Here is a 22,883-nt window from a genome sequence, read left to right as displayed (position 1 = left end):
CTTTGCACACAGTGTGTGAACAAGAGTGGGATTTAACCCAGGTTTTCATTACAAAAAGGTGGGGGTTGTATATCCCACTGTAATGGTTAAATTCCCAAGGGGGTAATAAGACATGCTGTGTATGATTAGTGTTTCTATTTATTGCTCCAGTTCATACAAGCATTGGCTATCAACTTGACATAACCACTGGAATGAATTTGACAAATGTAATTTCCCTGCAGGACTAGGACAGTATATGTCAAACTATTCTCTCAGGTATTAAATAAATGTGCAAGCCTTGCAGGTATCAGTGATTGAGTTTCGGTCACTGTTATGCCTTCAGCTAGGTAATAAATCATTGACTATATTCCGACTAGTATAATTTTTTGAAAAAATGGTGGTGATTTCACCATAAGTGCAGGAATAAAACCTGATAGTCCCCTAAGATATTGCCTTCACGTTCTAATGTTTCAATTTAGAAAGAAATTTTTCAAAAGAAATAGGTTGGACTGACTACATAGCCACTAGTTTTACTTCAATTCAGAGATATGTTATTGGCAACTGCCAAAGCAAAAATTATAAAAAGAAACAGATTTGGGTAGCAAGCATGGAAATGTGACAAAAATATTCAGTAATATCAACTCAAAAAATAAAGTGATGCATTCCAAACATTCTTTCCATTGATACTGTATCTTCTGTAAACAATTACAACAGGTTAATACTTTATCTACATATGTGGTACACCAGTTTTCTCCTCTTAGAAGATATTTTGGTTTTTATTTAGTTTTAGGTTTACATAACTGATACATGGATTTTAATTTACGAAGACAAATGTAGCTTTTTCATAGATATACTGCACAAGTCCTGCTCTGTCTCTGCCTCTCCTTGGGATCAGAAGCCGCAGGTTTGCATGTGATAGACTTTTCTATGTATGATGTGTTAACTGAGACTGTATCTTAACAAGGATGTCCAAATCCGTCTTTATCACTTAACTTATGTTGTATTTACCTGTGTAGACCTTGGATGAAGTGTGAAGTATTTCACTACCATTCTATATAGAAAACTATGTACAACTGAGGTATGATATATATGCATATTTAAGTTAGTGTTGTGCATTAAAAAAAAACCCAAATAACGACGTGTCGCTGTCAAACAGACAGCTGTGCGTTGTTGATAGTGTAAAACTTGATCCACGTGCTCGCCTCTGTTTACACTGCTGCGTGCTGACGTCACCGCGAACCCCACCCCGCACGGCGAGCTGCCTGGCGTGAGAGAGAGAGAGAGCAGGAAGATCTGCTGCCGCGCCAAGTGTGAACGAACTGGCAGGCTTTGGACAAAAAAACTACCAGAGACAACGCTCAGACGTACAATGGAGGATGCAGAGAAAGGTAATTAATTTGCTGAAATGTCTCTCAGTGACTATGTTAACGAAAATGTTTTCAAACTACTTTTGTCTCACATGAAAGTTAACAAACTAGCTAACTTTGCGCGGTGACAGAAGTCCTTGGGAACATATGCTACTTTTCAAACTCACATAAAGTGCATTTTTGTGACAGAGATGACAACGTTGAGACTTTTGGGGGCTAGAAAAGTGCCAATGTTTACCAAAAATATCACGGAAGTAGAATATTACAGCATCCAACATGTAATTAACCAGACGTTAAAGTACTTCAGTAAAAATATTTAACGTTACACGAGGAAGTTGTCATTTCTATTTAAGTAAAAAATAATGTGGTTAAAAGCTTGACAGGCACTGAAAGGTGCATTTGGCGTATAATTGATCAAATTAAACGTTTGATGAGTTGGTTTTAGGATGGAAAACTCTATGTTCTGTAACTGGGAACTTAGCCTGTACAAGTAGCAAGGTTGCACCCGTTTGACAGCTTATCACATGTTCCTTCATGTCCCCACTATACCTGTTCTAGTCAAGTCACGCTTTTTTACATTTCTGCCCCTTTTTGAACAGAGCAACGAGTGCATACGTTTAGTTTGAAAGTAGCACAGTGCATCAGTCAGTGTTGGAAGACTGAGGCTTGTTAGTGAGGTCAAACAGGCCTGAGCACACGTGTGGGACTGCCAAGCATTATAATATTAAGTGAGTGTATGAACCACAGGTATGCTGTGAATGCATTCTACCTGCTTCCTTTCCTGTCCTACACCTACCTGAATATTTCCGTTCCTGCTCGCCAGCCATCTGCTCTCTCATGCCTCTACACCACTTACTTGCTTGTCCTCACCCATCCTCCAGGTTTGTGTACTTGCCTATTGCGACAGCTGCTTTTCAGGGAAGTGGATGTGTTTTTGCTGCAATACAAGAAACCAGACATTTGCAACAAATAAAGCTTGTATGTGAAACTCACTTTAGCTGATCAAAACACTTCTTGTATTTTTTTTGCACATAACAAGACCTTGTAGTTGTTGTGGAAATAAGCAAGTGACGTTTATTTGTTCACCTCAAGGGGATGCCAGGTAAACAAGGCACAGCCCTGACCTCATTTCCCCCCCTGCAGAAATGTAATTTCCTGATGTCTGCATGTTGTATTTTGTGTTTTTTGGCCTCAAGGTGAAAAATATTAAAGGGAAAGGCGCAGCATATTTTATATATTGACAGATGTCAACCGGTTGATAATTACAGTATTAATATTAGACCAAATGAGGTCTATGTTAGTCGGACAATTCTGTGTCTATGTCAGTCTCTGTGTATGTACTGGGGGTGGACACCATAACATAAATACTTTGCAATACAGTTGGCCTGGAGTAAATGCTAAGCTGGTGAAGCTCATAATGTTTGGTTTGGTTTCATTTGTTAGAGAGGTTCTCCATCCTGATGGCATTTTTAATAAAGTTGTATCATAGTCACTGTTGGTTAGGGGCTGCTTGTCTTGTGACCGTGGTTCCTCTTTGGTAGTGTAGGTTTCCTGTGCTTTGCACAGGCTTTTAAGGTTTTCCCTTACGACATTACATTATTTTCCACCGTGTGTGTGCAACTGATGCACCAGCAAATATCTTTATTATCTTTTTGTAGCTCCGATAAGTTGCCATATATTGCCTTGAAAATACAGTTAGTAAATCAGCAAATGTCAGACTTGTGTTAAGGCCATACTGCTTAGTAGTAGTGCTGACTGGTATTCATTACAATCACAGTATGATTTGTGCTGGTTTACAGTAGCCACTGTCTCAGTTGTTGGTGCATCAAGTGAAACAGCAAAATTATTTAATAATTGTTATATGCAAAACAATTAAAATTGTCAGACAAAAAGCAAACTCCAGAAGCTTCACCAAACTGTCCTTTACTGCAGGGCTAAGGTGTTGTTTGTTCGCTTGTTCTGCCTGCAGAAGTACATTTTCATCCTTCCTAGTTGTCATTATATTTCCATTTTTTTATATCATATATAGGAACTGATGAGTTCTCATTTTTATTCACACTGTCATGGTAACAGACAGTGAAGTCCATTTTATTGTCACACTTCTATGGTAGCTGTAACCTGGCACCATCTGTTCCTGCATCCTTGTTAATGTTTTCCCTTGTCACTGTCACCTGTTGGATTTCAGCCTGCTCACCAGTATTTGAGACTAAAAAGGCACTTTGAAGCATTTCATTCCAGATCTCCCCTTTTACATCTTTTTTTGTTTCATCTGTTCCACTTACTGTTTAGGTGTTCTGCCACAATCTTTTGTCAGTATTTCAGGTGAACGATTACAAATAACAGGATGAAAAGGAGCTAGGTTAGCAGGTTTTAGCAGGAGGGAGGTCAGTGTGTATATTGAGTGTTCTGACTAGTGCTTCTCAAAGGAGCTGTCAGGGGAGTGGAGTCTGCTCTCCTCTGATTGTGTGTATGTAGATGACAAGTCTGATAACAAACATCTCTTTCTATGTGCTTGCTGTTCCCTGCAGTTGAATGGAGTTTCCAGTAGTGACTTTAGATCATATGGGTCCTCTTTTGCTTCAGTGGGAACTTCTTTGCTTCAGTAGTTCTCACTTTTTAGTACAATGTCTGGAATTTCAGGCCATCTTTGGGGACTAGCACACAGTTTGACCATGTGATATATTGTGGAAATTTTGATTGATTTGTTTGCATTTGTGGTATTTGTACATTTGTGTACAGAGAAAAGATGATGTTCATTTTTTGCTTTTCAGCTTATAGTGTACATGTCTGGAAATAGGTAACATTTTTCACATTGAGGCCTCATGCTCCACTTGTACTATTTTTGTTTTTTAATTCACATAAGCCTGATTAAACTATCTAATTAAAAAAAAAAAAAGATTCTTTCTATGTGAGGAAGTTTATCCAGTTCGATACCATAGTCTCACAAGTGTTTTTGTAATTCCCCTAAAGGTTTTATTCCCTTAGAATATCTCACTACAGATGTCTACATATCACAAAATGTGGAATTTTGTAGCTTGACAAGAAAGTCATGCATGATTCAAACAACTGTTGTTTGGATGTAGCCTCTTTCTGGTATTTTCTGCTTCCTTGATAGAAGCATATGGTCTTGGCTCAAGTCAGATGTTCAAAAATGAGACAGTCAGGCTTACCAATCTATCTTGTTTTTCAGCTCAGTTGCCTAATGAGATTGATCATGAGCAGTGGCCAACATTTTTGCCTTATTAGATTCCAGTGAGGCAACTGGATGCTTTCAGCATTGTGAACATTTAGAAATGTGTCTTGCTAGAACTAAATTGTAATTTTCAAAATATGTCCACATATCTTTTTAAGTGTTTAAGATCATGTCAGTCTAATCTTTCACTTAGAGATGATACACAATATCTTGATATGAGAATTTATTTTAATAATAAATGAAAATATTGATTTGTCATCCAGACCTGTTTCAAGGTCTGATTTAACCTTCATAAAACATGCTTTTGCATTTTTACATGACTGAATATTTGTTGACCATTACAGTTGTAACGTTTGCTGTACATTGTAAAGTCGTATAGTGAAGCAAGCAAAAACATATTTATGTAAATGAATGTATTATTGCACTGTAAAGTATATCAACAACTATTCACACATTTAAAGGTTTGTTGTGATTGATTAGTCATAATACTTTTTGTTAAATCTTGTGAGCATTGTAGGTCAAATACAACTCAGCAACTGTCTTTCTCTTGTGTGAATGTTCCATGTAGATGGAACCGGATGTTTGTTTGCCAAAACCCCCACTAAGTTTAGTTAAAAATACATCTCTGTCATAAGCTGTTTTAAAAAGAGCTCTTAAAACTCTAAATAGAAAACCTGCAGGTTTACTGGTGTCAGCACATTTGCACATTTCATTTCAGAGATGTCTATTTGAAAACTTTTTGATCTTTGAGCTGATAGTTACATGAATGAAAGGTAGCAAATGTGGTATATGATTAAAATGTTCCCTATGTTCTATATAATGGGCTGAATAGTCTACCCCTTTAAAGCTTCTGCACTGTGCTCAAGATAGTAATGGAAATCACAACATCTGTGACAAGACAAGTTCAGGCAAAGATACTTTTTCTTACCCAAATATAGATACAGATAATCTTACACGTCATCTTTGTGTAAATTATTTCCATTTAATAGTTGTTACAAAACTTTGGAATGCAAAGAAGAAACTCAACTCAAATTATGCAGTGGCCATTTCATTCCTTGTCATTCACTTCTTCTTTATGGAGAATTTTTCATTAACCTGTGAAATTTGGCAAAGCAGAGGTCTCACCTGTCTGGCAGCTCTGGCATCAGACTCAGTATCTTCCAACGTGACACTGTAGAGAGAAACTTTGGGCCTCACTGTCAAATGGAGCATAGTGGGTGGATAAATGATCAATCCTAAATAACTTATTTACTAATTTTATGTGCAATTTAGTCCCTTTTTAAAAATCACTTAAGAGATGCACTACATATTGATAAATGAGACCTACAAATACTGTGCCAAAAACTGCTGTGGGGCTAACTACTAATTCCAGAGACAAACCTCTATCCAGAATCAGAAATACTTTATTGATCCCAGAGGGGAAACTCTTTCGTTACAGCTGCTCACTATCACGTCAATGCACACAGGAATAGATGTACTAATAGAATAGAAATAATAATAATGAAATAAGTCTGCAACGAGACAATTATTTCTAGTAAGAAATAAGAGATGTGCAAATCAAAATATAATACACTATAATACAGCTAAGTTAAATAAGATTATTGTTGTCTGTTGCACTGTAGATAGTTTTGAAGTGCTTCTGTCCTTATATTTGCTATTACCCCTCAACTCAGTTGCTAAAGGAAATATTTTGAAACATGGCTGTTGAAATCTGTAATCCAGGTAAAGCACAGAATGCCAATTTTAAGAAACAATTGGGTGGAATTTAATTTCCTTTTTAATGTAATCAAATATTAATAATAGCTAGTGGGAGTGTCATGAGCCTGACTGAGATACGATTGAAACAAAGCCGGTCCTAGTGTATTGTAACTGCAGAGAATAATCTTTTTTTTAAATAATCTTTAAAAATAATATATTGTACCGGCATTTACTTTATATTTACAAGCCAAAGGGAAGATTTGTTTTAAAAAATGGCCATACAACACCAACTTCCTCTGCATCCATTTTTATAGCCAATGGAATTAGAACCATGTAGACTTCAACCATGATGTGACCATTAGGGGACTGTGCACAAAGTATGAGGGTAACTTTAAGGAAACAGCCTTCTTCTTCATCATCAGGGTCCCTTATATATTTGGGATAAGTCTGCATATGTTAGACCTTGTGTTTGAAGCATGAACCTGATTTAGTGTCTTCACCTTGTTTAAAGGAATAGTTCAAGTTTGAGAAATATGCTCATTCACTTTCTTGACGAGATTTAGATGAGAAGATTGATAGGATTGATTGGCTTTCCTCAGCGCTGAGGAATTAGATTAGATTAGATAGAAACCCAATTGTGAGATGACTGAGATTGTTAAGATGTAGTGAGATGAATACATGGCACTCTCTATTCATTGAAGAGATTGTTTGTTTTTAATTCATTGTAGCCTACAGTATCTGTGTTTCATCTGAGGTGTAGTCACTCTTTGCCCACCTTACTGTTTTCCCATGATGCACATGTCATGGGAACTGTGGGCACTCTCGCTGCATCCCCAGTCATCCATGTCTCATGATTCTTGTTTTAGGCTAATCATGTGACAGGGTATGCCATGAATAGTAAAGTAATGAATCTCATGCTGTGCTTCATTAAACACTTGAAAATGGCTGTTTGTTCCTGGTTACAGTCTGGGTGGATGGGTACCATGGGTTGTTTTTTTGTGCTCTTATCTGTTTCAGTTTATCAGAAATATTAAACAGTCCAAGAACACGCTGAAATTGTTTTGGTTAGAGATTATTTTCAAAGCAGATTTGTGACTTTGATGGAATTTTTATTCATAATATTTAATAAATTATCCAATTCAAACATACCAATGATTTTCTTTTTAACAAATGTCACATGAATCCAGTGTTGCTCATGAATCATTGGCTCCACTGGTCAGGCAGGCTGCAGAGTGGAAGTAATGTTGAGTATTAATTCAGATGTAAAAAGCACTCATTTGATTTATCTAACCATTAATAAACATTTTTCCACTATATTATTTTGTCTCACAGTGATGCAGTCTCAGGCGTGTCTCACTTTTGCAGTTAACAGATTTGGCTTTTTACTATGAAAAGGGTGACTATGGATGGAATAGCATGGAAAGGCTAGTATGTGTGTGTATATGTGTGCTTGGTTTTGTTGAATATGTCCATGTAAGACTTTCAGCAGCTATAATGATACACAATTTGGTTGCAAAATGAATCAAAAGACCAAAAATCTGAGGAGCAAGAGAGGAAAGATGCTGGCAAGGATTCATTGTCCTTGATGTGGGCCTATTTTAGTGCATGTTTGCATGTTGATACTTAATAGTTTGCGATGAGTGACTGAACGCGTGACACAGTGCAATGAAGCCTGACTCTGCAGATCAGGGCACAGCACAATTACATTAGTTAGCTTTGCATGTTGGCCTTGCATGACCCAAGTGATTTGGATTGTACAGAACATCATCACTTGAAAAATCGTTAACCTTTTTCCTTTAACCTGATTCTATAGTACATACAGATTAAGTTGAAAGTTGGAAACTCCATTCTCTTCACATTGACATAGTTGATTGTGGAATTTGTCCCCCAGTGCTTCAATACGTCCAGGATAGTGCCCCATCCTTCTCTCTTAATGCAAAGTATTTCCTGGAGAAGGTCACACAAAAATACTCGTCTGGCTCTTAACCACAGAGGAATGGTGGATGGGAACTCAGTGTACAGAACGTGGTTAATCTGAGTTCGTTTTAAAGTTGACTTACTGGTTGTGAACGTTTCTGTACTGATCAGATAACTTGTTTAAGCATGAGTCTAACGTTGCAAGTTAAAATGCAGTTGTTTCAAATGGGAGATGTTTTATGTTTAATTTATGTTTTTATTTACCATGAATTACTGACTTGTTGGGTGCTTTGCTGTCTTTCTCATCCTTTCCAATTCATTTTCAGTAGTTAGTGTTCAACAGGAGTTTTTGAATTTTAGTCGTGCTTCCTATTAGGAATAGTTGCCTTACAATAATCCTTATTTCATACAGCTCCACTGTACTCTAACTTTACTACTAAGTACTAACTAACTACTTCTATGCATAGGATGAGTTTCTACCTCCCTCCAAACCTCTTGGTGTTTACAGAGCTACACTAAATCCTTGGTAGCATCTACATCCTCTGTCATAAAATTAGTGCTGGAATGTCACCAGGCTGCTCATCCACTTCACTGCAGCCTTGAGAGTATCAGCAGGTGCTTGCACACACTGAGATGCTTGCTGTCTGTTGACAACTCCATGAGTCTTTAAATGAAATGAGACATGACCTATTCTTATATATTTCCTCTCTTTGTGCAGCTTGAATATTCCTGCCTCATATCTCCCCTTTAAGCACTTAAGCGTCACATGACATGAAGACTACTTTCAGAATTTGCGGGAAAAAATATTTTATTAATGTTTTATGTGGTTTGGTGATTATATACTTCATACAGATCAAGCATGTGCCATGTAAATACCTTTGGGTTTTTGGACTGTTGGATGGGCAAAACAATTTGAATATAACTCTTGGGCTTTTAGAAATAGAAACATTTTATGTACCAATTGATTAATCAAGAAAATAATCTGATTGATAATTAAAATAATCATTAGTTGCAGCCCAAGTATGAACACACAAACACACACAGTGGCACATGTTCTCTACATGCTCTCTTTACAACACATAGAGCACTTTCCCTCAAGTACACACACAATACCAAGTGTAGCCTCTGGCATCCTCTCCCCTCCATTCTAGCTGACTAGCGTTACTGCTGCTCCAAGCTGGACTGGCCACCCTGGATTAGCGCTTTGCTGTAATCTGGGACACTGCAGATTATGCTTTTCATCTAATGTCCCCCCACGCACATCACGTGACCAGCCCACACAAATGGGACCTCTTTTATTTCCTCCTTGGATGACAGGCTTGATGATGAAAAGTGAGGGAGGGAGGGAATTGACAGAGGAACCTGAGAGTATTGAAACGCAATATCGCTGCAGCACTAGCTCCGCTAACAGTGACCAGCATCTGAAAATGGCACTGATTGCGCAAATGGATGTTTGGACTGAAAATTGACCTTTGGGATTATGGTGGAGAGGAATAGGGAAGGGTGTGTGTGTGTGTGTGCTTGAAGGGACAGGTAACTTATCAACAGCAAGAAAGGAGCAGAGGGTTCACAACGCCTTGGACTGCTGCAGAAACGGGAAAGGGAAAACCGGCTTCACTGTTCTCTCACTCCCGACCTTCTGACTACCTGAAAGCCAACACAGAACCTCCTCCCACGTACATACACACATTTGGATATTTTGTCTCTCTGTCACACATACTACAAGAGTCAAGGACGCTGTACACAAGGAGTCACAGAGCCAGCACGTGTCTGGATCACATGCAGACAATCAGCACTTGGCTGTTTTTGCTTAGGTAGTGGTGGTGGTAGGGAGGTGGTAGTCACTCTGACCAACAACACACTACAAGCTGTAAACATGGAGCCCCTGGAGGAATACCACTCTCCGTTTGACTTTGAGCAAGGAGTCAACACCAGCTACCTCTACCTCTCCCCGGCCTACAGTGACACACCGCCCAGCTCGCCAGCTGTCAAAACCAGAGGTAATCACAAGGAGGAAAGGGAGAGTCCAGGCGGAGGATGCGAGGGCTGTGCGTGGGCGTGTGTGGGCGTGTGTGTGTATATGTGCTGGACAGAAAGACAAAACATGGGTTTGGTTCACTGGACGGGAAGAATTTGGGGCACAAAGCTGTGTGTGTGTGAGTGTGACAGCAGCTTTTGCCAGTTTTCAGTTCACTTTCATTTAGTTTTCAGACTTCTAGTCTACTTTTTTACATTTAAAAAAAAAACTATACTTCTAAATGAGATTCAATTCATTTTTCTATGGTTATAATTATTTGATCACACAACTCTTTTCTAGTATGCCATGCTTCTTACTCTTTTCTTTCTTACTGAAAATGATATACATACACACGTATAAATATACAATACGTTTTGTTATTGGGTCGTGACTATTTTAATCTTGTCATTATTTTATTTTAACAGTAAAATTGTATTACACTTCCAAAACTTAAATCAGCTTCCAGACTAAATAATCTATCAATTCTACATGTCTTTATGCTGCTTATAGATATCAAAAGTGGCTTAGTCACAAAAACAAAGTAGTAACTATCATGCAGTTATCAAATGATTAGGCTACATTAGTTCAGTGGACCTAAACAATTGCAGAGCTTTGCTTTTGACTCGTTATCACAAAAGAAGAGATAATTATGTGCTGGCGGTTTGCAGAGTCTGTTAAAATGTTGCTCTTTTCAGGCATGCTTCAGCTTTATAGCTTTTCTAATTAACTTTTATGGATTTGACAACTACAGAGAGTTAGGTGGTCATGGGCAGAACATGTTAGTCTAAGAGGAAATTAGCTAAAGCAGAGAGGTAGGGCAGTAATGTGGGTGGGTATGCAGTTTGGTGTAGCAAGCCAAACTTCTGCCAACACCCACATACACACATACTTCTCTCTTTCTCTCTCTCTCCCTCTGTGTCTGTTTTTTCTCTCTCCTGCTTTAAGCACCTCCTGATGGAAAGACCTCCAAGGCATACATTCGCTGCATAGCTACCTCCACGCTCAGATATACAGATCTCGCATTGCTGCCTGCAGGAATGTAATGCAAATTTTTACATAGCAGATAACTCAGGCGAGGTGCCAGCCTACAGAACGTGATCTTCTCACCCCGAGGAGGTGCTGGACTTTCACTGTAAGCTTACAAAACTTGTGTTTGAAGCAGATATAAATTCGATTCCTGAGCAGCATAAAGTAGGTTGTCAAAATAAAAAAATAAAAGTACTATTTTATAAGCAGGGGGATTTGTCCTATTAGTGACTGAAGCACAGCCGTTATAAGGGGAAGTGTCCATTACACAGTTCTGTCACTGTAAGCGTGACTATGTGAATGGCACTGCTGTATCACCAGTAATGGGAGGAGAGGGCAAATAAAAGACGAGAGAGAAAGAGATATGAGGGAGAAAGAGCTTGAGGGCAGATGAAGTATGAAGCTTCAGAGGTGTGGGGGTGGTTTCAGGGCTGAAGGCTGAAAAGAGAATTTCGACCGTATTCTCATCTAATTACTGTAATGCCCGCCTCTATTTCCTCTGTAAAATGATTTACAAATTTTTTCTTGGATCTCATGCATGTTTTGACATAGAAATATTTTCACTTGAGTATCCAATCAGCTCTTCTTATTCCTGTGGTAATAATTAACGTTAGAACAAGTTATGGCACAGCCCAGTCCTGAACTTATGTTAACACTATGTGTTTGGAAGGCTGAGAAATGTTATTTCATGAGCAGCTCTCTAGACAGTTATGTGGAAATTCCACTGTAGTCTTCGTGGGAGTACATATTGCTAGGTTCTTGTGATTTTGGTATCTCTGTCCTCAACAAATATTCTGTCTCAGTTAAAATGTTTTTAAAGTACTGGGAGTGTTGGGGTGTGACATGAAAGAGAGGAAGGGTGCCAAGTGTTTGGAATGAGGAAGGAGGAGAGAATGTGGGGTTTGTTGAGTGAATCATAGGATGGAAAGAATACACTTCTGACCACATGCATCAGTGATGTGGACAGAGGTGAAACAGACTTACAACTTTCAACCAGGGTTAGTTACTGCTGTGCATCTTTAATGTGCAATGGGATCTAAATATGGATTCAATCGATGACTCAGTTTTGTGTGTGTTTGATGTTCAGCAGTCAGTTGCTGCAGATCTAGCTAATGTTATCAGAAATGACACCAGGAAGAATCAATGAGGTTGAGGTTCTACACTATAAAATACAAGCAGGGAATATCTGTTTTGGACCTTCAGTGCATGTTCAAAATGCTTTTTACCAAACCAGACCCAGGATTTGTGAGCCTGGTAGAATTGTAGAGGGAGACTATTGGTCATTTTAAACAGAGTATTATACAGACTATGCAGTGACTTTCTAGAGTCTCTGCTGGTTGCCTGGCAATCTCATGTTTATTTTATTTTTTTGTACCGATTAAACAAAAGAGATATACCTTACTAAGCTTTAGAGGTGCTGGTATGCAGATTCTGTTGCTGTTTTCCACTGTTTCCAGTCTTTATGCTAAGCTAAGCTAAACAGTTGCTGGTGTTAGCTTCATATTTTACACACAGACATGAGGGTGGTATCAATCTTCTCATCTAACTCTCGACAAGCATATTTCCCAAAATGTAGAACATTTCCTATAAGGAGACTAATATGACGAAAACCCAAAATGTCAGAATAAATCTTTAAACTACATCTAAATTCCTAATTTTTCCAGGACAGCATTTGCATGCCATTGTGTTTTCTGAATAAAATGATAACCAACAACAACCAGACAAATGCAGAACAAGATGTTCTTGTCCATTCTATGAGTAATTGGCCAATTAAACAATGTTATTTAGCTTGATAATGTATTTAGAAGGGGCAATGTACAGTACTAGGCCAACCCAAGTTTTCTTGCTAGTACCATGATGCTAGTGGGTTCAGAAGTTAAATGACTTTTGCAAGGCCAGTGTCTTCATGAAATCTACTCTCAGGTCTATTTGGGCCTCTTCTCAGTGTATACTTTAGTTCTGTCTCCCCCCCGCTGCGGTAATGGCACAGAATAGTCCTAAAAACAATTCTCTAGCAGTTCTTTTTTTATATCCTTCTCCCTGCACTTTTTCATTCAACTCTTGGGTTTCCTCTCTTTTTTTTATATCATCCTATTTTTGCCTATTTGTTTCTGTATTTTTACTTTTCATTCTGAATCCTTGAAGTACTAGGGAAGACCAGATAAAAAGAAAAATAACCTCAGAGACACATTGGTTTCTCAATATTCCAGCTCAGTCAGAACCCGCTGTTGTCCTTTTGACTGACAGAGCCTAACAACCCCTTTGCTCTTGTGTTCTCTCACGCTGTCTGAGCCCAGGATGTCTTCATCTAGAAAGTTCTTTGTATTATTGATGCACTGCTGCTCCTACTGGGCACAGCTCTGTCAGAGACGGCAACATCAAAGACGAGTGTGTGTACATCGTATGAGGTATATGTGTGTGGAGTGAAAATATGACGTGAGAAGGTGTTGAAAGCTTGTGTTTTGGATCATAAAAAACCTCCCCCTAGGCTACCACCTATCATCAAACAGCATATTTAGCATCCTTAATTTTCCAAGTCATACTCTCTGATATCTTTCACATATTCATCTACTACCAGCTTCCTCTCTTCTCCTCATCCTCCAGAGGAACAGCAATGACAGCTTGAGTTTGACAACCAACATCAGCCTCCACTCTCATACCACCTGTTTACTGTCACACAGCAAACATGGACACCTACATGTGAACATGTCTTTAAAAAAAAAAGAAAAAAAAGATTCTACAGCCTCAAAGTGGACACATGACTTGCCAAGTGAGAGGTATGGATGTATCTAACATTTTTTATTTTACCTCCCAGGTTCCCAGCAGCATCCGGACTCAGTCCCAGAGATGGGAGAAGATGCAGTGATGTCTGTGGGTCCCTCTTCCCCTCCCCCCGCCATGACAGAGGAAGAGCGGCAGGAGTTACAAGAAGAGTTGGTCAAGGTCAGGAGGGCGATCGGGGAGTCAAGATCAGGTGTTGTACCTGATCTTGCAAAAAGTAGAGATGGGTTAGAATTTTAAAAGCAGGCTACAATATGAATACACCACTTGATTGCTGTTTTTGAGTCTGTCAGGGTTTGTATAATGTCTTGAAAGTTTGGAAAATGCTTAATTTTTAACAAAATCTGTTTCATCTATACAATCACTCATGTAAACCAACCTAGCAACATGGCCAGGCTGTTGTTTTAATGACAACTGGCTGGCTAACGAAAAATACAAAAAATGGCTTCAGAGAGGAGCCACATTTATTCATAGCTAGATAAGTCCTCTGTTGATCCCTTACTCTGGAAATTAGCAAGCAATAAATAATCATGACCAAAACTTACAATCCAAGTTAATATGAACAGCTGGTTAAATAAACAAAGTGAAAATATACACTGATTGCTGTGGGTATAAAGGAATTCTATAAACTTTATTTGTCACAGTTGCATTTATAGTAACAATTTAGATGTGATGATAAAGACTTAGGGTCTGGAAATTCTACGTTTAGGTACCTTGAAAGTGCTTGAATTTTACTCTTAAAAAGCTGTACGAACCCTGTTTTACCTTGTACATGTGTAATGTATGCTTTGAGGCCAGGCTGTGTTCACACATAGTGCTCTTTGCATTTAAAAAGCACTGCCTTCCATAACAACAGGATGCTCATTCCAGGACCCTTGTTGCCCCAGTAGCTGATTCAACCACTTACCTTGCTTCAGATGTTCGATTACTTACCAATTTGTAATTTCCATGACCGTTCTTTTGCCATGATTGTATTGGTAAAAGTCACAACTTCTCAGGGTCCAAGGGGACATCTCCAAAGATATTCCCTTTGGCCTGAGAGAAAAGCGGAAAATCTACACATTGGAGAAGCTGGAACCAGAGAATGTTTGGCATTTTTGTTTACAAAATCAAAGTAGTTGCAGATTCATTTTCGATCAGCTAATTAATTAATGGACTAATTGTTGTGGCTCTATTTGTTAATAAACATTACATTATAATCCACCTGTACTCTCTGTATTTGGTTCTGCTGTTTACCTTTGGTTCTTCAGTTGAACTAAAATAGATTAAGACAAAAGTTTAGCATATCACATGTAAAACCTCAAAACTTTTGATACATTTCAAAGTCTGTGTGTGTGTGTGCGTGTGCAGGTTGAGGATGAGATCCTGACTCTGTCCCAGGTGCTGGCAGCCAAGGAGAAGCAGTTGGCGGACATTAAGAGGAAGCTGGGCATCACACCTCTCAATGAGCTGAAACAGAACATCACCAAAACCTGGCAGGAGGTCACCACCTCCACCGCGTAAGTACTCCCCGACCACTGAAAGCTGACGCTCGACCTGAGAGTGCACAATAGCTCATTTGTTATGTTAGTTAGTTTCTCAAAATGACACCTCCCCTATCAAGCTTTTGCCTCTTGATTTTAGGCAATGACACCTTTTATCAGACACCTTTTGCAGTAGCTTGTCCTTTGGGGAAAAAAAGACAGACCAACAGCTTTATTATCCACCTTTTTTCCAACACAAACATCATGGTTCTGTAGTGATTCTCTGCTTGTTTGATAATGTTGAATTATTTTTCTGTATCCGAATGTCCTGAAAACACGGTTAACTATCTGCACTGTGGAGAGAAGGTTCTTTCTCCTCTGAACAATGAGGGGAAAAAAGTCAGTGCTCTTGACAACCTGCCTGTGGCCTGTGTGAAACTTTGAGTTTTTCATTACAGGAAATGAGCAGCATGCTGATGTTTTCAGGCTTTTTAAAATGAAAAAGACATTGAATTGTTTAGTTCTGACCTTGATGCCTCTCTTCAGTCTTTGATCTCCCAGTCTCTTTTCATCACTCATATCTTTTTGCTGCCCCTCACTTCGCCCTCATTCTCTCTCTGTCTCCCCATCTCTCTTTCAGCTATAGGAGGACATCTGAAACACTGTCTCAGGCGAGTCTGAAGGCTACAACAGCGTTCTCCAATGTGGGCTCAGCCATCAGCCGGAAGCTTGAGGATGTCAGGTGAGTCAGACAGGAGACATCGGCGTGACGGCATGTTCGGTAACTTTAAAAGTTAGAATGATATTTTGTGAAGCACCAAATCTTTGAGAAACCACAGTATCCTTTGTTCCACTGCACATTTTGTGGTCCATCTGTCCAATATTTTGCTGTTTACCTGAGAGCAACCTGACAATTTATTTCATAGAAAGTGCAGAGGGTTCTCAAAGTGCTAGTTAGGTGGGCTGGGAGATTCAGTCCCTCTCTGTGATATCTTCCTGTCAGCCATGCCTACCTGTACTGTGTAGGTATTGTGCACCTACAATAAACACAGAGGTGCAGAGTTCTGTCAGTATTAGCCGTGTTTTAACAAATGGGAGGGAAAGAAATGACAAGTTTTGGTTTTACAGGGGAGTATGTTTGGAACTATTTGTTGGCCGGGAGCAGTAACTTCCATAACCCCCTGTAAAACTGCAACTTGTCGTTTTTACACTTCAGTTTATGTACGGATTAAACAAACAAGATATAACGGGTTATTTAGTGAGCTTTATAGGTGTTGGTTTATATATATATATATATATATATATATATATATATATATATATATTTGGCAGCCTTTCCTACTATTTATTTCATTTTGTATAAACACAGTTTTTACATTTTTACATATTTATCAAATTCTACCAACTAAACTGCAACCAGTCACATCTATGTATAAATGTAGTGGTAATAACATGTTTGTGTACACAGTTGTGTGGCCTATTTTTATTTACTATCCAGTATAAGGACACCATTAGGTACCTTCATCAATAACCACTTGTACCACTTAGTTTTATCAATAAGTGCCCATTCTAATTACATTACAGTCCATAGCTACCAGCGTTCTCTATTATCTTCTCCTTATTCATAAAAGGGATATATTACGGTAGCCATAGATCTAATAGACTGATTTTCTGTCCTGAAGTTCTGCTTTCAAACTGCTAAAGGCATCTACTCTAAAATCTAACAATACATTATTGTTAATATTTCCGGGTTAGACAGAGCTTGAAAAACCAACAACAGATTGTTCCAGTTGAGATATAGCTCGAGTTGATCCCCCTCAGATCCTAATCTGTCTTCTCCCCCGTCATCCTTCTTCTCTCTGGATTACTGAGCTGCAAACAAGATTATTAGGCCCCTCAAAGCACCAGTTTGCTGAGAAATGCAGCCTCACAGATGAGCCTCAGCACAGAGCTGGTTTGGGGGGTGGGGTAGTGAAGAGCGACCTGACAGGGTCAAAGGGAGTGTGAGCGAGTGAGTGTGTGTGTGTGTGTGTATTTGATGACAAGATATTCCCCCATTATACACAGGATTAGCACACACCCACTGTGTTAATACACTATTGATCTTAATGGGATAAAGGAGGATTTATAGCAATATATGCATTTAAAATATTTGCTCATTGAACATATAGTAGAATAAATGAGGGTCTGTATGTTGTGCTTTCATATGTGTGCCTGTCTTTCTCTTTTGTTATCTTGTTCTCTCTGTAAAACTGTCTGTACTATGCTAAGATGACCACTAATGCCCCCTTTCTTCTCCATAATGCTGTCGGATAGCATACGCTCATTACAACACTCAGCTAGCATGCCTGTCATGAGGTAAGGGGATAATGTTAGTGTGACTGGCACACAGCGGTGCCCTCTGAGCTACAAATGTTGAATAAAATATGAAGGAGGTAAAGGCTGCACAATGTTTTTGTGCAACTTGTTTGGCTTTAGCCCTGTTTTTTTCATGTTATAGATTGTATAAAAATGTCTTAAGTGTGTACCTTGAGGTTGCATAGAGCGACCAACGCTAAGAGCTACTTAATCAGCTCAGTGAAGCTGCAGCTTTAATAATCTTGCCCAGACAGACCTCTGTTTTGTCAAGCTTACAGATGTCTTGCAGAAATCTTGTCAAAAATATGGAGATAAAAGGCATCTTTGAAACCCCAGGCAGCATCGATTAGCTGTAAATTTGGAAACACCCACCTTCAAAAACGGCTCCTCTGGTTGGTCTTCTGTTAGAGAAGGAATAAGTTCTGTCCAGTGTACTTTACTGGTTTGAAGTTTAATGACACACCCCTGTCTCTCCACCAATTTTCTAACCAAATTTTGCACTCAGTTTTTCCAGATCTTAGTGAGTTTGATGGGGTGCAGGTCTGGATGTGTGAGATTAGAGCTGCAAGTAACTATTATTTTCAATATCAATGAATCTATGGATTATTAACTGATAAATCAATTAAATAATTAATTGTTTGGTCTATAAAAAAATAATAGAACATAGAAAATAATTACAAATGTTTCCTAGAACTTAAGGGGATGTCTTCAAATTGCTTCTTTTGTCCGATCGAACAATCCAAAACCCATAGAGATTTAGTTTACTATCAGAGAAGACTAAGTAAACCAGAAAATGGCCATATTTGAGAGGCTAGAACCACTGGATTTTTATTCTATTACTAATTGGTTATCCAAATAGTTGCTGATATATATATATATATATATATATATATATATATATGAGCATCCATCTTTCTTGAGAATCAAAAAGGCTATGTAGCTCTCTGTAAATATTTTTGAAATATGTTGACTGTTCCTGTCATCCTGTTCAGACTGCATTCTCTTGATTGTGTTTTCATGAAAATCAACACCTCTTAGTACGTTTTCAGTAGAACAGAATAGAATGGGGTCACTGTAGAAAGTCCTCATTGTCTGTGTTGAGTATCAGATAACATGACCTCTAAAGGTGTGATTACAGTGGATGCCCTGCTCCTTCTTCCTCTTCAAGGGGCGACTCGCTGTCTGCATCTCCATTTTCCTAAACTTCTGGCAGTGTATAAGCATGTCAGATAAATTCTATATGATGGTCTGTGTGTGAACTTGTCACTTGTGTCTTTTTCTTTCACAGGAATGCACCAACTTTCAAGTCATTTGAAGAGAAAGTGGAGACTTTGAAGGTAAATAAAGACAGGACTGGTGGCCACACACATTTTCAGACATGCACAACAAGTTTAAGTGGCAAAGGTGTGTCAAAGGCCAGGACTGCGTATAGAACCATGCCTATGACCTTGAACTAATAATTATTAGGACTTAAAGATCCACCAGGAATGTATATGGGGAATGGCACTAATTTAGTTCCATTGTGTTTGTGTAGTAATGTGTTTTTTACTCTGATATGGCCCTTTAGCAGCTCAATAAAGCCTATTAACCTAAACATCACCTAGAGGTCACAGGCAGTTCATCAACTCTTTTTCCTCTCCCCCCCATGTGTAGAAATCACATTGTTAACTTTCATTTTAACTTTTGTTATTCTTCCTGGTCTTTTCTCCTCCCCCTGCTTCAGACCAAGATCAGTCCATCAGCGTCCACCAACCCCGACAACAAGGACAGCAGCAGTCCCACCACTCCTGAGTCTTTGCTTGATCAGCCTCAAGACTTGCCCACCCAGGAGACGCCGATGAACTGAGGCCTGCCTGACCCCCTCCTGACCTCCAACCGCCCCTCCTCACTTGACCTTCTAACCCCTGGACTGACAACACTCCCCCTAAACTCATGTGTGCCAGTCTCCCTTTGTTGGAAACAAATGACTTACCCCAGCCTTCCTTGTAAAATAATTGTCTGGTCTTTTTCTCTGACATGTGCACTCACTTGTGGAAACTGGAAGCATGGGATGGGTGCAGGCATGTGGTCTTGTGCTGATCGTATATTTTTGAGTCCATTCTGGCTCACTGTGGGAGAAATCCTCCCTGCTGGAGGACTTTCCTTTTCTCCTTTCCTTTTCCTCCTGCACCCCTTCTTTCTCTGCCTTTGTCTAACCAGCAACGCTCAGATGCCAAACATGCTCCTAGTTTCTTCATTCTTTTTATGTGAACCAGGCAGTTGTTGGCTTATTGCTTCCGCATGGTCCTTATTATATGTTGGATATTATATGTTGGAGTTATTATCATAAGCACTTGTTTTGTCTGCCTCCATTTTGGGTACATTCTTGGTTTACTATTGGTTGCTATTTTGGGGCCAATCTGATTTCCATTTTCTTCATTATATACATTTTAGGACACCAATCGTAAAATAGTCTAACACTGTATTCAGAATATGAATGTATGCCTTTTTGTGTAATATAGGTACAACATTTTGTATAATTTAACCCACAGTACTGAGCTACATATACAGTGTGTCACGACTGCAGCCAACAACTCCTAAGTTGGTATTTCAAAACACACATCCCTTTTTCCATTGTTAAGAGTCTGTCAGAAAATAATCTCCATGCTTGGATAGTTGCCAGAGAACGGCCAAGATCAGCAGAACAGAGGCAGAGCAAACACACAGTCAAGGTTCAGCCTTGACCCGAGGTGAGAGTGAAATAAATGTGTCTATTCCAGAGCCAGAGTCAATATTTAAACACTTGTCCATTGTTTCTGTGTGGGAGGTAACACCTAGCCTCCCCTCTTTCTGAAATACAGATAAAAGCAAGGCAAGAGATGCCACACTGATATAGGATACTAATGTAAAAGAGTAGGTTTACCTTGACTTTACTATAATGTGTAATTTTCTTTTTTTAGCCATGCTAGCAGCATTGCTCTGTGGTAATTCTGATAACTTTGGAGATCCCGTAACTTTTCATTCTAACGCTATCATCTGGTCTAAATTTCAGTTTGTCCAATTCTTTGGCTAATGACATTTCCATCTGCCTCAGCTTTACTTTGTGTTTAGTGCTTATTAGCAAATGTTAGCATGCTAACAGGCTAAAGTAAGATGGTGAACATGGTAAACATTATACCTGCTTACCTTCAGCATGTTAGCATTTAGCTCAAAGCACCACTGTGCCTAAGTGTAGCCTCACAGAGCATGGCTGTAGCCTCTTAAGTCATGTTACTTAGTCGTTCTGTTTTGAGAAGTTTCTAGGAAATTGCACAAAATTATCAAAATCTGCTTCTTTTGATAATCTCAGCAAACTGCAGGATTATATACAGTATTTGCTGAAAATGCTGCTTTCATACATACCTTTTTCTAAATGTTAAATGTATGAATACGGTAATATCAGCGTTACATCTTCAGTAACAGAACCATTCTCTTAAGTTGGTTTTACAATCTCATGCTACTTCATGTGATTATATCCTAGAAACTGTTAAACTACGGAACAGTTACTCTCCCCAGACACTTTTGTAGTTGACTAATATGCACGGGGCTACTGATGGAGGTTAAATAAAACAGAGCCAATCTGAACACAGCCAAGGTTTCCTCTGGTACACAAATGGAGGACACAAGGATTTAACACACATTTCTGACACTTCTCCAGTGCTTGGGCAGCACCAGCCTGGTACAAGTCTTCCCCTGCTGGTGGACAACTGGCTAAACATGAATGTGAATCATTAGTAGTGGATCAGCGTCCTGGAAGAGAACCACATACAAACCGAGGGGCATTTGTGGTGTAAAGATAAAGATCTTTTCACCAACCATGACACAACAGTGTTTGCTATTCTGAGTTGACAGCAATGGGTTTTTTTTTTAACAGTACCACAGTATCTAATCTCCCCATGTAACGTCACTTTCCAGCCATGACCTGGTTCACTGAGAGAAGTCATTACAGCTTTTTATCTCAGGCATGAGGTTTTTTTTTTTGTATTTAGTCACACACAGGATTTGTTTGTTGTTTAATTGGAACCATGGGGTGAAGAAATATACTCTAATTAAAAATACCTCTGAAGTAACCTTATTCTGAGTTAACTTTCTTTCTGTAACAAGGAGGGGGTGGAAATGAGAATCCTATTCAACTGCGAGGGGAGTTCCCCAAGTGCAACATACCACCGTGTTTGAAGGATGGGACATTTTTTAATATGTCATGTGTCTAATATGGGAAAACACATTAGAATTAACCCACAGAAGGTAAAAAAAAAAGAAAAGAAAAACGTGACTATGTCTTTGGTTAAGACTGAAACTGATGGAGGAAAAAACAAAAAGCTTCATTCAGCTGCAGTACCTCGTTTATACACAAGAGGGCAGCCAAGAACAGAAGCAACACCTGATGGCTTTATTTTTCTCAATCCAGACCAGACCGGAGATAAGACTGACTGCTGCTGCTGAACTCATAGTTATAACTGGTGCCTATTCGATTTAGTAGCTATCTCCCTTGAAGCTCTGTTCCAGGAGGATAGTCCCAAAATATTCTTAATCTGCTTCTTACTATGGGCAGTGGGGTTCTACATAAACACATCTTTTGCCAAAGTTTAAACAGTTTGGGTTATTTCACACCAGAACTCTCTGTTTGTTTATTGTTGTGGGCAGGACTGGGAATTAAATCTAAACTTGATGATAGTTGAAGGGTTGTTTGCATGTTTTTATTTTTAACAAACTTACTTTGATTGTTGCTTATTTAGTCATGAACAAATAATAATGTTAGATTTCAGGGGCTTTAGCACCTCATATCGTACTGTAAAAGAAGAGCGAGTAAAGCCTGTAGGGAAATGCCAACGTCCTGTTTAAAGTGGTGGCAAAAGCAGACGTATACATTTAGATTGCACTGTAATAATGTGGTTTATGTTTGGCAGGGACAAGTCAGTTACTTTTGGTGCAATGGGGGTTTTGAAGTATTTTGTTAATCCAACAAGTAATGTAGAAAAAGATATTTCATGTTCATAGGGAAGAGTGGAAAGTAATCCATTACAATTACTAAAATTGAGAACCTTTTCATGTACTTCAGTAATTCC

The 22,883-nt window shown here is 38.9% G+C and overlaps 1 protein-coding gene across 5 annotated transcripts; it reads left to right on the top strand.

Annotated features, from left to right (window-relative positions):
- The first annotated feature begins 1,211 nt into the window (after positions 1–1,211).
- tpd52 (tumor protein D52) lies at positions 1,212–21,892 on the top strand. Of its 5 annotated transcripts, none has more exons than XM_044170724.1 (7): positions 1,212–1,367; positions 14,013–14,140; positions 15,329–15,477; positions 16,082–16,183; positions 17,758–17,799; positions 19,088–19,136; positions 19,523–21,892. In XM_044170724.1, the coding sequence occupies exons 1-7, from the start codon at positions 1,349–1,351 to the stop codon at positions 19,643–19,645; spliced, it is 612 nt and encodes a 203-aa protein (XP_044026659.1). In that variant the 5' UTR covers positions 1,212–1,348; the 3' UTR covers positions 19,646–21,892. The 5 variants fall into 5 exon arrangements, with proteins under 5 accessions (XP_044026659.1, XP_044026660.1, XP_044026661.1 ...); XM_044170722.1 differs by lacking the exon at positions 1,212–1,367 and adding an exon at positions 9,561–10,154; XM_044170725.1 differs by lacking the exon at positions 17,758–17,799.
- The last annotated feature ends 991 nt before the right edge of the window (positions 21,893–22,883 follow it).

Source organism: Siniperca chuatsi, linkage group LG17 (genome assembly GCF_020085105.1).
Source record: "Siniperca chuatsi isolate FFG_IHB_CAS linkage group LG17, ASM2008510v1, whole genome shotgun sequence".
In the NCBI taxonomy this organism is placed as follows: Eukaryota; Metazoa; Chordata; class Actinopteri; order Centrarchiformes; family Sinipercidae; genus Siniperca; species Siniperca chuatsi.
Note: the sequence above shows the minus strand (reverse complement) of the source record. Positions and strands in the feature narration are given on the sequence as shown.